Raw genomic sequence first — 18,524 nt, forward strand, 5'->3', positions numbered from 1 at the left:
ATGCTTGTTTTCCTCGCATGTACTTGGACATAAATTACCTAGCTCTGATACCAAGTGTAGAATATAAGAACAGATTTAATGTATATATATTTATAAGCACGTGTAATAAACACACAATAAACACTTATTTTGGAAGAACTAGGAAGACATTTTGTTATTAAGTCTCAGAGAAATAAAAAATAACTTACAGGTCTAATATATAGACTAATAAAGATAATGGCTACAAATAAACAACCTTCTCCTGGAAAAACTCAAACACTCCCATCACCTCATGACTCTCCTAAAATAGCTCAACAAAAATAAATGACCAAGTCTAAACTACATGACTAACTACGTGACTAACTAGGTGACTAAATATTAGCCTAAATAATTAAAACAGGGAGTAAACATATAATTTAGATTAAAATCCCAACAGAATTAATAAATGGAGGTTCATTATTTTGTAAGACATCAAAAAAATGAATGGGGTTCTCAAAGAGAGAGTATAATTATTTTATTATATTAGCTTATAACCCATGTGATGCACGATTTTTCTAAAATTTACATGTTCTACTTTTAAAAAATTTATGAATTTATTTTTAAAAACTTTAATGTACTTATATTATTAATTTTGATGTCTATATTTATATTGTTATTATTTTTTATATTTTGTTGCAATATTATTTCAACAAATATGCATATATTGAAAAATATATGGATGTTGAATTTAATATTTTTTTATCATGTATATTATATAGCTATATATAGTAAAATATTGATTTATATTATTGTTGTATCATTGGATCATATTTTAGCGGCTGAGGATTAGTAGAACAATGTAATCCTTTTATATATTTGCTGAACTTCTAATCATAGGATTGTATTTAAATACTGCATCGTAGTCTCGTGTTTTAGTATTAGAACAACGTGATCATTTTTTATTCATGGTTGTATTAAGAATGTTTTTAATTGATTTTAGAGGAGGTTTTCTAATAAGATATAATTTTCATCGTCTATTTTTAAAAATATCATATAAACGGTTGAGATTCTTTTGGCGATACAGGACCAAACGCCAAACGCTTATTATATATAAGGATATAATGTGTTGTAACATTAAAACCTTAGAAAAAATATCATTTAATAAATTATACACTAATTAAATATATATATATATGTAATAATTCATTTAATAAATATATTTTTTAATAAAAAATATAATTAATAATAACATCAAATTCACTATCATGGCTTTTAAAAACGCAATATTGTAAAAAATTAGGAAAATTATATCCATGTAAATAATCATCGGGTAGATCAACATTATTTGTGAATAAATTTTCTTTGTGTAGCAATAAATATACATACTTAATAGGTAATCAAATTTTTTTTTCTTAAAAGTATCAAACTAACAAAATAGTCATTTTGTATTTTAACAATGTTATTTGAACAAAAAAAGGAACATGGATATCATAATCGAGACAAAAAAATTACACATTAAAATAATATCCCTTGTGAGACAAGATTAGTAACCACAATAAATCTAATATGATTATATTCTACAAGTGAATAAAATTAAAAAAAACATAACATGAAAAAACGAGAGGGAGCGAGATAGAAAAGGTAGAGAGATATATTACTGAAGGGCTAATTTGAAGAGGATTTGATACGAACTCAATTAGGAAAATAGGTCGAGTAAATTAATAAAATTGATAAAACATGTATACATATATATACAATTGTATTCTTTAAAACTAAATGGTAAAGTATCAATTAGAAGATTAATTACGCTAGTCCAAAGTAAAAGAATTACAATTAATCTCTGAATGTAAATCATGAGAAGTTTCCTCCCTTTACTCGCTGATAAGATGATTAGTTTCGTTGAGAAGTTACCTTCTCCTTGATGTGGGAAGGAGAGGGTCAAGGTTGACTCAAATATATATATATATATGTATATATATATATATATATGTCTATATATATGTATATATATATATAAAGACACAACCTTATATGTTGGATATCAAAATGACCGACATATAACTCAATCATGTGTAGCACCTTTATATGTCGGAAAATAATGAACTAACGAATATATCCACAATGTATGTTTAATGTTTTATAAACCGACGTATAAAGTAAATCCAAACCACTAATATATGTTTGCCTCTTCAAAATTCGACGTGAAATAATTACATAGGTTATCTTTTTAACTATTGTGCATTGTAAAATCCATAACATGCTTTATAAGTTATAAGTCATTCCTCATAAAAAATTATTTAAACAATTTATTCTAACGTTATTTTATATTAAAATATAATATTTATACTAAGACTTCATTCTAAAAAAACGTACTCACAAGTACAAAACATACACCACTATTACAAAACCTACTCAATTAAGAAAAACCTACTCACACATATTTTCCTTGATTTTACAATTTAATTAAAAAACTATATCTTGCTTTAAATCATGCTATATATGTAATATAAAACCTAATACAACTACTTCTTAGTACAAAACCTACTATTTGCTAGAATACTATTCCATTCTGAAAAACCTACTCTCGAAAGTACTAAATGTGCTAGCTAAGTACTTCAAAACTTATTCCATAATTCTTAAACCTGCTCTTTCTATAAAATGTACTCGATATAAATCGTGCCTCGTGCGGTAAAATTTAGCCCATATTTCTAAAATATACTCCACCCTTCAAATAAAAATGAAAGAAATCACTTATTCGCGATATTGTATTACAGTGCAATTTATGTAACAATAAATATTTCCTGACAAAAAAATATAAAATTTAGTAAAGTGCTCTTATTACATGATTCGAGTTGTTTGAATAATAAATAATACTTAGTTGATATATAGCATGTAATTTTATTATAATTTTGATTATTGGTTCGCTTCTTTAGATCCAAGCTCCCATAAAATTTAACTATAACTCAAACCCGAAATTAATCGAGGGCCAAAGAAAAGGAACGAAAGGAAGAGAAACGCGAAAAGACTAAGAGGAATGAGAAGATGGTTGGGCTCCCAAGAAAGAGAAGATGAAAATTTTGAACTAATTTAAAGAGCCAACATGTATTAGCCCCAAGCTTAGCATATTATGCAAAACTAATATGTTATATAAAACTAATATGTGCATATATAGAGAAATGAAGGACCTCCACTTTATTCCCCTCAATGTGGGACAAGTGAATTTAGTTGAAAAAAACAACAAGTGTTCCAAGTGCACTAGTTGTGATCCTAAAGAGATCCAACACCTGCTTATATAGAAAATGTTAGCCAACTAGTTTCACCCCATTTCGATGTGGCACTAAATAACATCATGTTTTAAACATAACATATTTTAGTGCCTTGTGTGTTTCTTGCATTCTAAAAATTTTAAACTAATTTTCCTTGCATTAGTAATGCTCCAAATATTTTATTTTTTTAATATTATTTCGGTTGTGGAGCCCAAATAAAAGTGGATGTGATCTCATTACTTAGAACCCAAGCCCCTTAAATAGAATAGAGTGGTGGTTCATTTCAAAACTCCCTCGATGTGGGATAAATTTGAACTTTTCTTTAAGAGTTGGGAACTCTTAACTCAAAACCACACCATTGTGTGGGTTATATAGAGTTCAAGCAAGTCATAAAAACATAATCTAGTCAATGTGGGACTAAATTGGACTAGTTAACTAGTTTAGATCAAACTCTAAACCTAGTTATCTTGATAAAAATAATTTTAACTTATTTAAGGACTTTGACTTAATGAATCCAAAATGATATCTATTGAGAACTTGTTAAAAATATTACTTGCAACTCTATCTTTTATATAGAAAAAGAGTATAGCCTTGTGTCTATTCATTATCACTGTGGGAACCAAGAATGTTAAGACTTAACTAAAAATTTATGTTGCCCAAGTCTTGGTTTTATTAGTGATGGAAGTGAGTCTCTTCAAAACATAAGCAATGTGGGACTTGTGATGTAATAGCAAAGAAGGTTGTCAAGTCCCACATTGAGGAGAGAATAGAAGTTAAACTAGAATAAATTGGGAAGTCTATAGAATACTTGTTGCAAAGGTGTAAGTGACCTTGTATGCATCACACCTTGAGAGCTGTGAGTTTGCTTTGTGCATGGGGTTGCCTTGTGACTTTTCTTGAGAAATGAAAATTTCATTTTTAACCCTAACTCTAAGAGAGTGCTTGTGTGTTCCTTAAAAATAATATAAATAAATAGGATCCTAGTTATTTAAGACATTTTTGGGTAGGACAACTCCAACAACAATCCGTATTTTGGTTCCTTAATATAATAATAATAATAATTTCAAATCTTATTCATATTTTTAAAATAAGAGAGAGAAAAAGATGTGAGAGAATGAGGGTGAAATAGGAGGGAAATGAATATTTAATTAATGAAAATAAGATAAGGAATGATTATGCATTCTTCATCTTTAAGGAAGCAAAAGTGGATCTTAAGCTTTTAGAGAATTACTAGGATTCTGTTGAAGTGCCAATTTTGATTCAATCCTTAAAATTTTAGGCTAGGATCCATTATAAGTAAGCCGTTGGAGTTGCTCTAAATTGGTAAGTCTTTTTATGCCCTCATCTATTATTATTATTATTATTATTAAAATTATAATTTACTTGGTAGGATTTAGATTTGAGCTTAATAAATAAAAATATGTTATTGAGAATTGTGAATGACATTATTAGGGTACTAAGTTGAGAATAAAGGGATTTGAGACTCGAAAAAGAAATTGAATTAGAAGTTGTATTAAACCGATTTAAGGTAAGTATATACTGTACTAATTCACTGTTTATGTTTTGATCTTTAAATATTGCTTGATTTGATTGATGATTCACGGATAAAAAATGAGTATTCTTGCACTGATACTTGATGAACTGATGATGATGCTTCCTTGTCGGAAGTAAGCTAAACCAATCATTTGGCTGACCGGGATCCCAACTTGATGAATTTGATGAATTGATGAACTTATCATGCTTGAATACTCCGTTTTAATCTTGTGAGAACTATTATATTATGATGAACACTTGATGATCGTGATAAGCTTTTGTTGATTCTCTTGTTTAAAATTGTTTTATTTGATGGTTTAAAACTCTGGTGTCTAGATAAAACTCAGTTGAAATGTATGATATATGCTTACCGAGCTTTATGAGCTCACTCTTTTATGTCACTAACTCTCACAAGAAAGAGTTTCAGAGAAGTATGTTCAGCAAAGGATAAAAATATGATGAACTAAGGTTTTAGTGGATGGCGAGAAGTATATAGTATTATAATGAATAAAGTTTATGTAATAGACTTGTGTTTGTATTTGATTAGGATCTGATGCATCGTAAACTTTTATTGTAGACTGAAATTGTTGTATGAATCTTATATTATTAATTAGTTTATGGTTACGTATGCATATATTGAGTTTGTAGTTTGTTGGCATCCCCGGGTCGGGTTCCTGAGGCTACCCGAGGTCGGGGTCATCACACTACGAGGCAGAGATTATGGCTGCAACTGCAGCAGCTTGTCAAGCCATTTGGATTCGAAATGTTTTAAATCAGATAATAGATGAGCAAGTTGATCTAATGGTGTTTTTCATTGATAATAAATATGTACTGGATTTGGCTAAAAATCTTATCTTTCATGGAAGGAGCAAGCAAATCCACGTGCGTTATCATTTCATTAGGGAATTTGTGGAACGAGGGGAAATTATTCTGAATCACATAAGCAGTGAGTGTCAAAAGGCAGATATCTTAACCAAGGAAATGACTACACTCAAATTTGAAAAGATGAGAAGGTTGCTGGGAATTAAGAATCTATGTGGAAAACTCTAAGATTAAGGGGGGATATGTTGGTTTAATCTTAAGTTGGTTTTGTTTTATTCATTTAAATAAAGTCATTGTCTCTGTTGAAGTAGTAGTCGAGCTAGCAAGTTTGTAGGAAGTTGAATTAGTATAGTGTTAGTTGAGTCTGTATAGGACGTGTGTGAGTACATGTCCTGGTTTTTAGCTTTTCTGTTTCTGTAGTCTACTATAACTTTCTGTTATTGAATAAACAAGTAATGCCTCTGGCAACCAAACTTCCTTGTGTTTGTTTACATCATTGTAATTAATAAGAATTCACATTTATATTCAATCTATTAACAATATAAATGTGCTAGCTAAGTACTTCAAAACTTACTACATAATACTTAAACCTACTCTTTCTGTAAAATGTACTTGATATAAATCGTGCTTCGTGCGGTAAAACTTAGCGCATAGTACTAAAACATACTCCACCCTTCAAATAAAAATGAAAGAAATCATTTATTCGCGATATTGTATTACAGTGCAATTTATGTAACAATAAATATTTCCTGACAAAAAAAATATAAAATTTAGTCTTCTTTAATTCAAATTGTATCCCTAATTATAGTTTTCTAAAAAAATACTATATCCGTGTCTAAATCCATTCTGCAAAGTAGTGAAACGTCTTTAAATAAATACATATATATACTCGAGATGGCTGATGTTAATATATTTTTCTGTATTTACTGGAAAGTTCTTATATGGTACATTAAGAAAATCAACCTATACCAAGCTAATTCATGAATGGTAGTGCTGCAATTTCAATACACGACCTCCAAAACGGACGAATACATTAATTAAGCAGCATCATTTCATAAAAATGAATGTTTAAATAAACATTCAATTCATTTCATTCATAGTTATGAAAATGACGTGATAGCCTATATATAACACTGCAAACGGATGACTAGTTTTGGGTCTAATACATACTCTTTACCCGACTCTATATCTAGGCCCAGTACCAAACTTTGACTCGAATATTACAATGACAATATTGTGTTATAAAACCTGTTTATGGTGTAATTTTGAATAATATTTCTAATTCTAAATGTACGATTGGAAAATAAATATGCAACTAAATTGTATAGAAAAGAGACTTTAGTAATAAACGTACGATATTCAACTAGTCATGTTTGCAAATTGCCTTGAATATTTTAAAAATAAAAAAAGAATAAAATAGTAGTCTCAACATTTATTAGTTAAAATTTAAATACACTAACTAAAAGTATCTGCTTGATGGCTGAGGTTTTCAGTGATTAGTATATATGTTTCATAACATTCATCTTATAATAGTTATTATGATTAATACAATAAGTAATCATTTCTTTTGGAAATAGTGTTATATACTACCGGGCCTTCATTTTAACGTTCGTATAGGACACTACCGACGAGCCTGAAAAGGACGCGCCTGAAGTTGACCCCTCAATTCTTCTCCAATCTATTCCTCCAATAGGTGAATCTTAGGGCACTTCCTGATCTATCATTATGTTTAAACTGCATTTGAACTAAGTTTCTTAATACGTTGAGGAGCCAACACTCTTTTGAAGCTATGCAAGGTTGTAGGACTATATTCCGTTTTGCTACTCTTTTATTTAAGGTTTCATTTATCTTTATTTCTCTCAACAAGTAGATCTTCTGCAAAAAGTTTTCTAAGTACCAAATTGATGCGCGCCCTGATGGGTGAGACACGCCTTAAAAAAATCCGAAAACTAATTGATATAATTGCCTAAAATATGCAAATAATTAAATAATTATAATTAACAACACATTAACACATGCACAATTTTTATAAACATTAAAATTTACACAAAATGTGTTTAACTGATTAATTTTAAAAAAAATAACTACACATATGCAACACAATAAGATCTTTATGTCCGTTAGTTTTATCCCCATATCCTAAAAATAATTATGTAATTTACATGTTCTAATGGTCTAAATAGTAAAATTCTGAATTTATCTATCATTTCTAATTAATTAATTAATTAAGTATAATTAATAAAAGCCTCAAACTACATGCACAATTATAATTAAACAATACTTACCCCAAGAATGTTTGAAACAATTTAATCATAAAAATTAAAAGAGTACAATGGAGTAATATAATATACTCCATAAACCAAAACACAAGTTTTTAATAACAAAAATATGGTTCATAGCTCCATAATCAAAAAAAAACATTTAACAAGAACAACTATTTTAAGATGTTATGACGCTATTCCACCTATTCCAGCATGTGCCGCAATACTTCATTGCCTTGGAATTGATCCACCAGCAGCAATAAGTTCGTTGTGTAACTACAATTTTCAAACAAATGATTATATTATAATCCCTTCTATAAAATATGCTTTCATCTTATAAGAACATGTAATGTAGGTATTTATGGGCACCAAATTTACTCTAGATTAAAAGTACCTTGAGCAAGGTCTCAAGCTTGTTCTTCACAAAAAAATATTCTGTCTGCATTTTTTGTACCGAATCGAAACATCTGCAAATATAAAGTTTTAGTTAGTTAATAACAATAAACTTACACCACTAATGAAAATATACCCTTCACAATAAAATTACCCTTGAACATTTTGTTGATTGTAGTGCTCAAGGAGAACAATACATGCCTCGTGAAGTCTGTGGGCTCCAATGCTGACAAAAAATATTAACAACATAATGTATTGGTTAAACAAAAACCAATGATTTTTGATAAGTTATAATTATCCCTTTCTTTTAAATCTTTTAACCATGACAACTAAAAATTTGGCTTATTCAGTTTTGAACTATTTTATCCCACAAGTGGTGGCTACTGACTAGCATTCACATGCTTATAGTTGTGTTGCTTATAATAAAGTAACTAGTGCTTATAATAAAAATTGATAAGGGCTCACAATAGATGTAAGTTTGTAAACATCTTATAATAATTAAGTTATTTAAAATGAAATCTCTGCTAATTATATTTAAACATATATGAGGCACCGTAACAAATGTTTAACAAGCATATGAATCGTGACTGATTAAACTTTCATATTATAGTAAGGACATGCTTGTGGTAATAATTATAGTTGAACCGCAAATGAATTGAGTAAGAAGTTACACTAGATGTGAAAAACATTAAAACACCAAAACTAGGACCGAGTAGAGAAGTTTTAGGTGGAAAATGGCTTCCCACCACATATATACATGGTATAATGACTTTACACATATGCATTAATAAAATTAATTTACCTCGATGTGGAACCTTTGAGGGAAAAGATAAGGATTTCAACTTTTTTCCAATCAATGAGCTGTTGGTGCCTAGAAATAAAGGTACATAGGAATAGGAATAAAGTATGGTTTATTATATTAATCAATAGCAACAATACGGCCAAAAATGTCCACACACAACAAAGTCGAATTAATCTTACAAAGCTGTTGTAATATTAAGAACAGTTCTCTCAAAATTGATGAAGAAGTTCGACACAGTTTCAACCACAAAATTTGGGTTGCTAAGATCGTCTTGAAGCTTTTGAAGGTTTTTGAACTGATCGTCCAGATATGCCTAATTTTTCGTAATTAACAAAAAACATCATCAATGGGTAAGCATAAACAATAAACAATACACACACAAATTCAACAATAGAAATGCACATAAGCACATCATGCTGAGTTTCAAGTAAAACACAAACACAAAATAATAAAAAACATATAAGAACATTTTATATGTAAGCATATCATTACACACATAAGAGAAAAAAATGTAAATTAAGTGTACATAAATGATCGAGAAAGAAAAAAAATACCTCATTATACAAATAGGTAGTATAGTCAAGTATTTGTCTTTGTAATTGAACAATAGTACTGACATTAGCCATTTCTAGTATTCAAATAAAATGTTGAGAGTTCTGCGCGAAGTAGTTTCTATAAGTTATTGGAAATTTAAATTGTAAGAGATGTTGCCTCTGATTTTATGCTTGTGCTTGTTGTTTCACCTAGGAGATATGGCCATCTACTTACCTAGAAGAAGTAGTCGGGCCCACGGTAGACTTTTTATACTTTAAACTAAAGATGTTACTTCTGACTTGTGTTTGGTTGCTTCTTATATAGGCAAGAGAATGCCAGAAGACGTAAAAGTATTTAATGCTGACAGGTAGAATTAATTCTACATAGCCTGGAGGTTGTTCAACATATACTTCCTCCTCCAATTCTCCATTGAGAAAAGCACTTTTCTCATCCATTTGAAAGACAGTAAACTTTTTGTGAGCAGCATAAGCCAAAAATATCCTTATGGCTTCTAACCTAGCAACTGGTGTAAATATTTCATCATAGTCAATTCCCTCCTGTTGAGAATATCCTTTTACAACCAGCCTTGCCTTATTCCTTGTAATTATGCCATCACTGTCAGTTTTGTTTCTGAATACCCACTTTGTACCAACAACAGATCTATTCTTTGGTCTTGGCACTAGGGTCCAGACTTTGTTTCTTCCAAACTCATTTAACTCTTCCTGCATTGCTTGCACCCAATCAGCATCTTGAAGAGCTTCTTCCACTTTCTTTGGCTCAGTCTGAGAGAGAAAAGAATTGTAAAGACATTCATTTGAAGTACCTGTTCTAGTTCTGACACCTGTATCAGGATTTCCAATTATCAAATCAGGTGTATGTGACTTTGTCCACTTCCTTGCAGATGGAAGGTTTTCTCTAGAACTGGATGCTCCCCCATGATCCATGCTGTCTTCATTTTCATTTTCTGATGCTCCCCCTGAAACTATGCTCTCTGAGTTGGATTCTTCAGAATTTAGATTTTCAGCACTATCAGAACTTGGCTTATCAGAACTTGATGAATCAGAACTTGAAGAGCCAGATGTATGTTCTGATGTTTCTTGAGATGTGGTAGGATCTTGAGTATGCTCCCCCTGCATTGGTGCATCTTCCTTTGACGTAGTCACCACAATTTCAATAACATCAGAGTTTAATCCATCAGAGTTTACAGTATCAGGACTTAGACTGTCAGGATTTTCAGTATCAGAATTTAAGTCTTTATTTTCAAATCTCAGCTGATCATGATCAATGAAATCTTCAAGACCAGTAATCTTCTTGTCATCAAAAGAGACATTGATAGATTCCATGACCACTTTTGTTCTCAAATTATAGACTCTGAAGGCTTTTGTGGAAAGTGGGTATCCAACAAAGATTCCTTCATCAGATTTTAAATCAAACTTGGATAGCTGTTCAGGATGAGTCTTGAGAACAAAACACTTGCATCCAAATACATGAAAGTACTTCAAATTTGGCTTCTTTTTCTTCACCATCTCATATGGTATTTTTCCATGCTTGTTAATAAGTGTTGCATTTTGAGTAAAACAAGCAGTCTGCACAGCTTCAGCCCAGAAATAGGTTGGAAGCTTTGCTTCTTCAAGCATTGTACGTGCAGCTTCAATGAGAGTTCTATTCTTCCTTTCAATAACTCCATTTTGCTGTGGAGTTCCAGGAGCAGAAAATTCCTGCTTTATTCCATGGTTTTTCCAGAACTCTTCCATCATTAAATTCTTGAACTCAGTGCCATTATCACTCCTTAAGATTTTCACAGAATCTTTGAGCAATTTATCCAGATGTTTGACATGATCAATCAAGATAGATGCAGTTTTACTTTTTGTGTGCAAGAAATACACCCATGTGTATCTGGTGAACTCATCCACTATGACCAACGCATACTTCTTCTTTGCAATAGACATGACATTCACTGGACCAAATAGATCAACATGTAATAGATTATAAGGCTCAAGAATTGATGATTCAGTCTTGCTCTTGAATGAAGATTTTCTTTGTTTGGCCTTCTGACATAAATCACAAAGACCATCAGGAGCAAATACTGACTTTGGCAATCCTCTCACAAGATCTTTCTTGACCAGTTCATTTATATTGTTGAAATTTAAATGAGAGAGTTTCTTGTGCCAATTCCAGCTTTCTTCAATTGATGCTCTACTCATCAGACAGATTGCAGAACCATCAGTACTTGTTGAAAGCTTAGCTTCATAAATGTTACCACGCCTGTATCCTTTCAGAACAACTTTGCCTTTAGATTTACTCATAATTTCACAGTGTTCTTCAAAGAAATCAACATGATAACATCTGTCACAGATTTGACTTATACTCAGCAGATTATGTTTAAGTCCTGAGACTAGAGCTACATCTTTAATTATGACATTCCCAAGATTGATATTGCCATATCCCAATGTTTTTCCAATGTTGCCATCTCCATAGGAAACACTTGGGCCAGCTTTCTCCACAAAGTCTGATAGTAGGGCCTTATTTCCAGTCATATGTCCTGAACATCCACTGTCCAGAACTAGAATATTTTTCCTGTTGCCCTGCAATCACAAAGACCACTAATTATTAGTTTTAAGGACCCAGACTTGCTTGGATCCTTTGGTCTTATTAAGTTTGTTAACATTTGTAGCGGATTTAGCATCAGAGTTTATGTTAACATTTTTCTTTTCAGAACTTACATTATCAGACTTTGAATCAGAATTTACACTAGAAGGAACAATGGAAACTTTCTTCAAAGAAGGTTTTATTTGATAATAATCATAGTACAAACTATGATATTCCTTACAAGTATAAATGGAATGCCATAAACTACCACAATGAAAACAAGGATTTTATGGTTTGTATCTAACAGACTGACTTTTAACTCCTGATTTTGAAGGTAAGGAGTTAATATTCTTATTCTTCCTGCAAAAAGAAGCCAGATGATTAGAACTTCCACAGTTATGACATGTTTTCCTAGGAGCATCAGGAACAGGTTTATAATTATTGCTTTTATTCACACCTTCCTTTCCATTCCTATTTTTCCTAGGTAATTTTACCTTGATTGCATTCTTAACATCTTTCAGCTTATGCTTAAGCTGCTTCTTTGTCATTAAGCCTATGTTTACTTCAGCTGTCTTTTCCTGTTTTAGTTTGTCAGAAGTTAATTCCTCTTTAACTTCTGATTTCTCATTTTCAGACTTTACAATTACAAACTTAACAGGTTTTAACTTTGGCTTTTGCTTAACAACAGGCTTAATTTCTTCAGTTCCTTTATCATTCTTATCCTCTCCATAACCTAAGCCCTCTTTCCAGTTTCCACTACTTAGCAAATTTTGAGTTGTTTTGCCAGAATTAGTCCAAGTTCTGATAATCTCTCTTTCCTTTTCTAACTCAGTTTTTAGAGATTCATTCATTTTTAGCACTTCATCCCTAACATAGAAAGCATCATCTCTATCCTTCTGAGTTTGATGAAACATGACTAACTCTTTTTCTAAGAAATCATTTCTTTTCTTAAAAGCAAGATTTTCAGAAGTTAATCTTTCACATGTTAAAGTTTGATCTCTATAACTAACAAACTTGGTTTTAAGATATCTTCTCAACTCATTAATATCATCAGTATGAAAAGCATAAGTAGTCTGAGGTACCTTTGTTTCAGCAGCTTCAGAACTGCTCTCAGCACTTTCTTTATCAACATTTGCCATTAATGCATAGTTCTCCTCACTTTCAGAGTCTGAGGTGTCTGTCCAGCTTTTCTGCTTTGTGACAAGAGCCTTGCCTTTGTCACCCTTTACCTTTTTGCAATCAGGACATATGTGGCCTTTCTCACCACAGTTATAGCATTTAACATTGGTATAATCTCCTCTGTCAGACTTTCCTCCTCTGCCTTCAGATCTTCTGAAATTCTTCTTATCAGAACTTATGCCTTTCCTGGAAAACTTCTTTCCCTTCCTGAACTTCCTGTATGCAATCTTTGTGATTCCTTTTACCATAAGAGCACACAGCTTCATCATCTCCTCATCAGCATCAGTCTCAGGCAAGCTTTCAGAATCTGAGTCATCATCACTTTCAGAACTTGATGACTCAATATCAGACTTTATAACAAGAGCTTTACCCTTGTCTTTCCTTGAGGAAGCTGCTTTGAGGGATTCTTCTTCAGCCTTAAGAGCAACTGTCCTTGACTTTCCTCCTTTCCTCTTGCTTCTTTGTTCCATCTCAAGTTTATGAGTCTTGAGCATTCCATAGATTTCATCAAGAGTTGTTTTATCAAGATTGTAGTTGTCTCTTATTGTTGTTGCCTTCAAATCCCAGCATTCAGGAAGAGCTAACAGGAATTTAAGGTTTGAATCTTCAAGATCATACTCTTTATCAACCAATGACAAATCATTCAAAAGCTTGACAAATCTATCATATAAATAATTCAATGACTCATTAGTCTTTGAGTCAAAGTGTTCATACTCTTGAGTGAGTATTGTCTTCCTGTTCTCCTTAATTGTGTCAGTTTCCTGACACCTTGTTTCCAGAGCATCCCATATCTCCTTAGCAGTCTTGCAGTTGATTACCCTGTTTGACATTACATTATCAATGGCACTATGCAGTAAGTGTCGTACCTTAGCATCCTTAGCAATTGATGCTATATCTTCAGCAGTATAATCACTCCTTTCCTTTGGTACAGTCTTTGCTGCTTCACCTGCAACTGCAACAGCAAGCTTGGTTGGTTTGTGAGGCCCTTCCTTGATTCTATCAAGGTATTCTGGATCTGTTGCTTCCAGGAACATGGTCATCCTTACCTTCCATATGGGATATTCAGATGGTCTCAGTATGGGAACTCTGATGGTCTCATACCGACTCTGAATTTGTGTCTTTGGTGGTTCCTCAGTTTTGGTAGGCTTAGTTGGAGTTTCTGTGTCAGACATGATTGTGTTTGGATCTTTAACTGTATGTGTGTTAACAGATAAGCTCTGATACCACTTGTTAGGTCACACACACTGTAGAGGGGGTGAATACAGTGTATAATACAATCAAATCCAACTTTAATATCTTAAGTAACAGAAAACAAACTTTATTGAAACAATAAACTCTGTTACAGTATGGAACTGTTACCTCTCAGTGATGAACAAATATCACGAGAGCTGCTAGGGTTACAATGAATAATCTTCTCGAATATGATAACACTTATAGTGTAAACCCTATGTCTGTGTTTATATACTACACAGTTACAAGATAATCGCTAATTGATATGGAATATAATTCTGCTTCCTAAAATATATCAATCAGATATCTTTTCTTCCAAGTATTCCATTCTTCACGAAACTCCTTCTTCATGTATATCTCTTCTTATGTTTATCTTGATCTTCTTTCCTTTAATCAGCTACTGTCCTTATCTGATCGTCCTTCAGCACTTAAGTTCTGATATCTAATTTCTGATGATTATCTCCTGATAATATAAGTACTGATATCCTTAAGTCCTGACTTCCAGTATAAGTACTGATCAACGCTTAAGTACTGATTTGTCATGTTAAGTAAGATCTGAAATCTAAACATAAATTATATTAGCTATGACATTATCAAATATATCTAACATTAGCTATGCTAGTATGTTATCTTGTTATAGACTGACCGGCAATGCAGATTATTTGTTGAAATTTGTCAGTTAAAATTTTTACAGGTACAAACTTGGCTCTCCCTTTGCAATTGGTGTTGGATTCAGTTGGGTAAATCATAAATGGCTTGCTTGGTTAGCTATTTCGGTTTGCCTGCATTGTGCATTACCTAAATTTAAGTGGTGTTAATTACTAACATTGAGGCCATCTACGAGAGTGTGCAACAAGCCTTACAGGCTACAATAGATTAATAGAAATATTTGGCTACAATATACTAATATGTAATTAATCACTGATATATCCCATCTACTAAAATATTTCTTCTTATGTAAAAATTATGATTCTTTGTTTTCTTGGGTCAGGTGGAGGACTATGTTTGGGATTGCAGCCATCCCCAATGTCCTATTGGCAGTAGGTATGGCAGTTTCTCCAGTGTCCTAGATAATAGAATAAAACATTATGATTTTTGATCGATATAATTTTCAGTGCAGTTGTCAATATTGGTGCTGTACTCTTCCTGTTCAAATAGTTGGTTGGTATAAACGCTGTTGTATATTACTCAACTTCTGTTTTCTGCAGTGCTAGTAAAGTCTCTTATTTTACTAGTGCTCTCATTGGGACATCAATTATTTTATTTATGCAAGTTCATAGTATCTTTTAATAGTTGAAGTGATTGGTTTGCAATTATGTTGCAGGCACAACTGTAGCATCTTCCGCGATGGACAAGCAGGAAAGGAAAAGTCTACTTGTTATAAGCTTCACGTGAATGGTATTATAGCGGACAACTACATTTTGTTCTTGTAGGCATGTAGCTCATAGACTTGCACAAACAAATTTTGTAATGTAGATATTTGTATTTTGGTAAAAGCTAATTATGTGTAATTATGATCATAATTTAGATGTTTGTATTTTGGTGGATGTTTGGATGTAAACTGGTGCTAACACTATAAAATATTAGAATATATTGGATGTTAAAAAACTGGTGGTATTAGATGTTTGTTGATGAAAATACATTTGGCTATTGTGATATAGTTTTGGTTTATATGTATGCAAGAACAGGATTCATATACCAATAAAACCTAACAAGTAACTGATGTCCTATGGAGGTTTGACATCAGCTTATTATATAGCAACCGATGTCTTTTATGAACAAAACATCAATTTAGTTTAAGATGATCGATGTTAAATTACATCTTTAACAACATCTCAAAAGTTATCTCAAATACAAGCTTACATAACTGATGTCTAATATTATAATTTACATTAGTTCATAAAATAATCGATGTTAAAAGTACTTATTTACAACGTCCAAATTTTCATAAACGTTGTCTTTGTCTTTTTTTCTTTGTGTGTCACATGCTTAAATTGATAGAAATTAAAACATAAACTATTATTGAACTCGTGATCATGTGTTAAAATGTAATATATTAGAAAAAAGACATCAGTTTCTAAGTTAGGACTGTTGTCTACTGGTATCTAAGACATCGGTCTCAAACCGATGTCTAAAACTCTAGACCTTTCTCTACACATGCAAAGATAACGCTTTTAAATTTTTTTAACATCGGTTTATAACCGATGTCTTTTGACCTGTTTCTTGTAGTGTAAATTAATTTTGTTAACTTGCATACTGTTCCACTCCCATATCTTCCTTCAGATCCAGGATGGATTTTCATGTACACTTATTCCTTAAGATTTCCATTGAGAAAAACATTTTTGATGTCCAGTTGATGCAAGGGCCAATAAAGATTAGCAGCTATTGACAACAAGATTCTTACAGTGTTCAATTTGGCAACTGGTGCGAACGTCTCTGTATAATCCACTCCATATTTATGAGTGAAACCTCTTGCTACCAATCTTGCTTTATATCTTTCTAAAGTTCCATCAGCTTTGTATTTTACGTCAGACACCCCCTTGCATCCTACCACATGTTTGTCCTTTGGTTGATCAACTATTGTTCATATGTTATTGTCTTCCAATGCTTCTATTTTCTCATAAACAGCCTTTTTCCATTCAGGATGTGAAAGAGCTTCATTGATTTTTCGAGGGATAACCACTTCCTCAATGTTTTCATTAAAAGCTTTAAACTTTGGGGTGAGCTTGCTATAACATATATGATTAAATATAAGATGCATAATACAACTCCTCACACCTTTTCTTTTAGCAATAGATAATTCTGTTTCTAACACGTTAGAAGACTCATGGTTAGGAATAGAATCATGTACAATAGGATTGATGAGATTACTTACAAAACGATTTTTCAATAGTTCAGACTCATGGGTTGCTGGAAGTTTAGTTGACTGTATTACTTGATATTTCTTTCGACGCCGGGAATAGACTAGCGTCTCTGCATTACTTTGTTGAGGTTGATGCCCTGTATTTTCTTGTAACTGATTATGAGTGCTATCAGATGTAACATTGGAATCAATATGATATATGTTTGGTGTGGATATAGGAAAACATGTGTCCCAATACGAAGAATCACTCTTTGTCTTTCCCTCAAATGAAGTGTTGGAATAAAATGGCTGCTCCTCATAAATGTGACATCCAATGTAACATAGATGCATCGTGGATCAGGATTGTAACATTTATATCCTTTTTTAGTCGAGGAGTATCCTAAGAAGATGCATTTTTGGGCACGAAGATCAAATTTCGTATTTGGTCCTAACACATAAACATAAGAGGTGCAACCGAATGTTTTTGGTGAAAGATTAGAGAGAAGATGGATATTAGGATAAACTGTAAGAAGGACTGAGAGTGGAGTTTTGTATTGTAAAATTCGTGACGGCATCCTATTAATAAGATATGCAACCGTAAGAATAGCTTCCCCACAAAAATGTTTTGGAACATATATGGTAAACATAAGAGCTCTGGCTACTTCTAATAGATGGCGGTTTTTTCGGCAATCCCGTTTTGCTGGGGTGTGCCAACACATGAGCTTTTGTGTATAATGCCATGCGAAAGAAGGTAATCCCCCAAGATAAAATTGAAATATTCAGTTCCATTATCAGTATGTAACACTTGAGTATTAACATTGAATTGAGTTTGAATCATGGAATGAAATTTTTTAAATTGAGCTGCAACTTCAGATTTATTTTTAAGAAGATATACCCAAGTCACACGTGTATGGTCATCAATGAACGTAATGAACCAACATGTATTTGTGATGTTTGAAACTTTAGATGAACCCCATATATCACTGTGAATTAAAGAAAATGGATGTGAAGCTTTATAAGGACGAGAGCGAAAAACTGTTCTAGTATGCTTTGCGAATTCACAAACTTCACACTTAAACTTGCTCAGGCTTTTATTATGAAAAATTCAGGAAACA

The 18,524-nt window shown here is 32.0% G+C and overlaps 1 protein-coding gene across 1 annotated transcript; it reads right to left on the reverse strand.

Annotated features, from left to right (window-relative positions):
- Positions 1 to 8,068: 8,068 nt before the first annotated feature.
- LOC141703232 (histidine-containing phosphotransfer protein 1-like) lies at positions 8,069 to 9,661 on the reverse strand. Its single transcript, XM_074506810.1, has 6 exons — positions 9,590 to 9,661; positions 9,215 to 9,348; positions 9,036 to 9,104; positions 8,388 to 8,459; positions 8,235 to 8,307; positions 8,069 to 8,116 (listed from the first exon to the last, which is right to left on the reverse strand). Exons 1-6 carry the CDS (start codon positions 9,659 to 9,661, stop codon positions 8,069 to 8,071), a joined length of 468 nt encoding a protein of 155 aa, XP_074362911.1.
- Positions 9,662 to 18,524: the final 8,863 nt, after the last annotated feature.

The sequence above is a fragment of the Apium graveolens genome, unplaced genomic scaffold (genome assembly GCF_009905375.1).
Source record: "Apium graveolens cultivar Ventura unplaced genomic scaffold, ASM990537v1 ctg6363, whole genome shotgun sequence".
NCBI lineage: Eukaryota > Viridiplantae > Streptophyta > Magnoliopsida > Apiales > Apiaceae > Apium > Apium graveolens.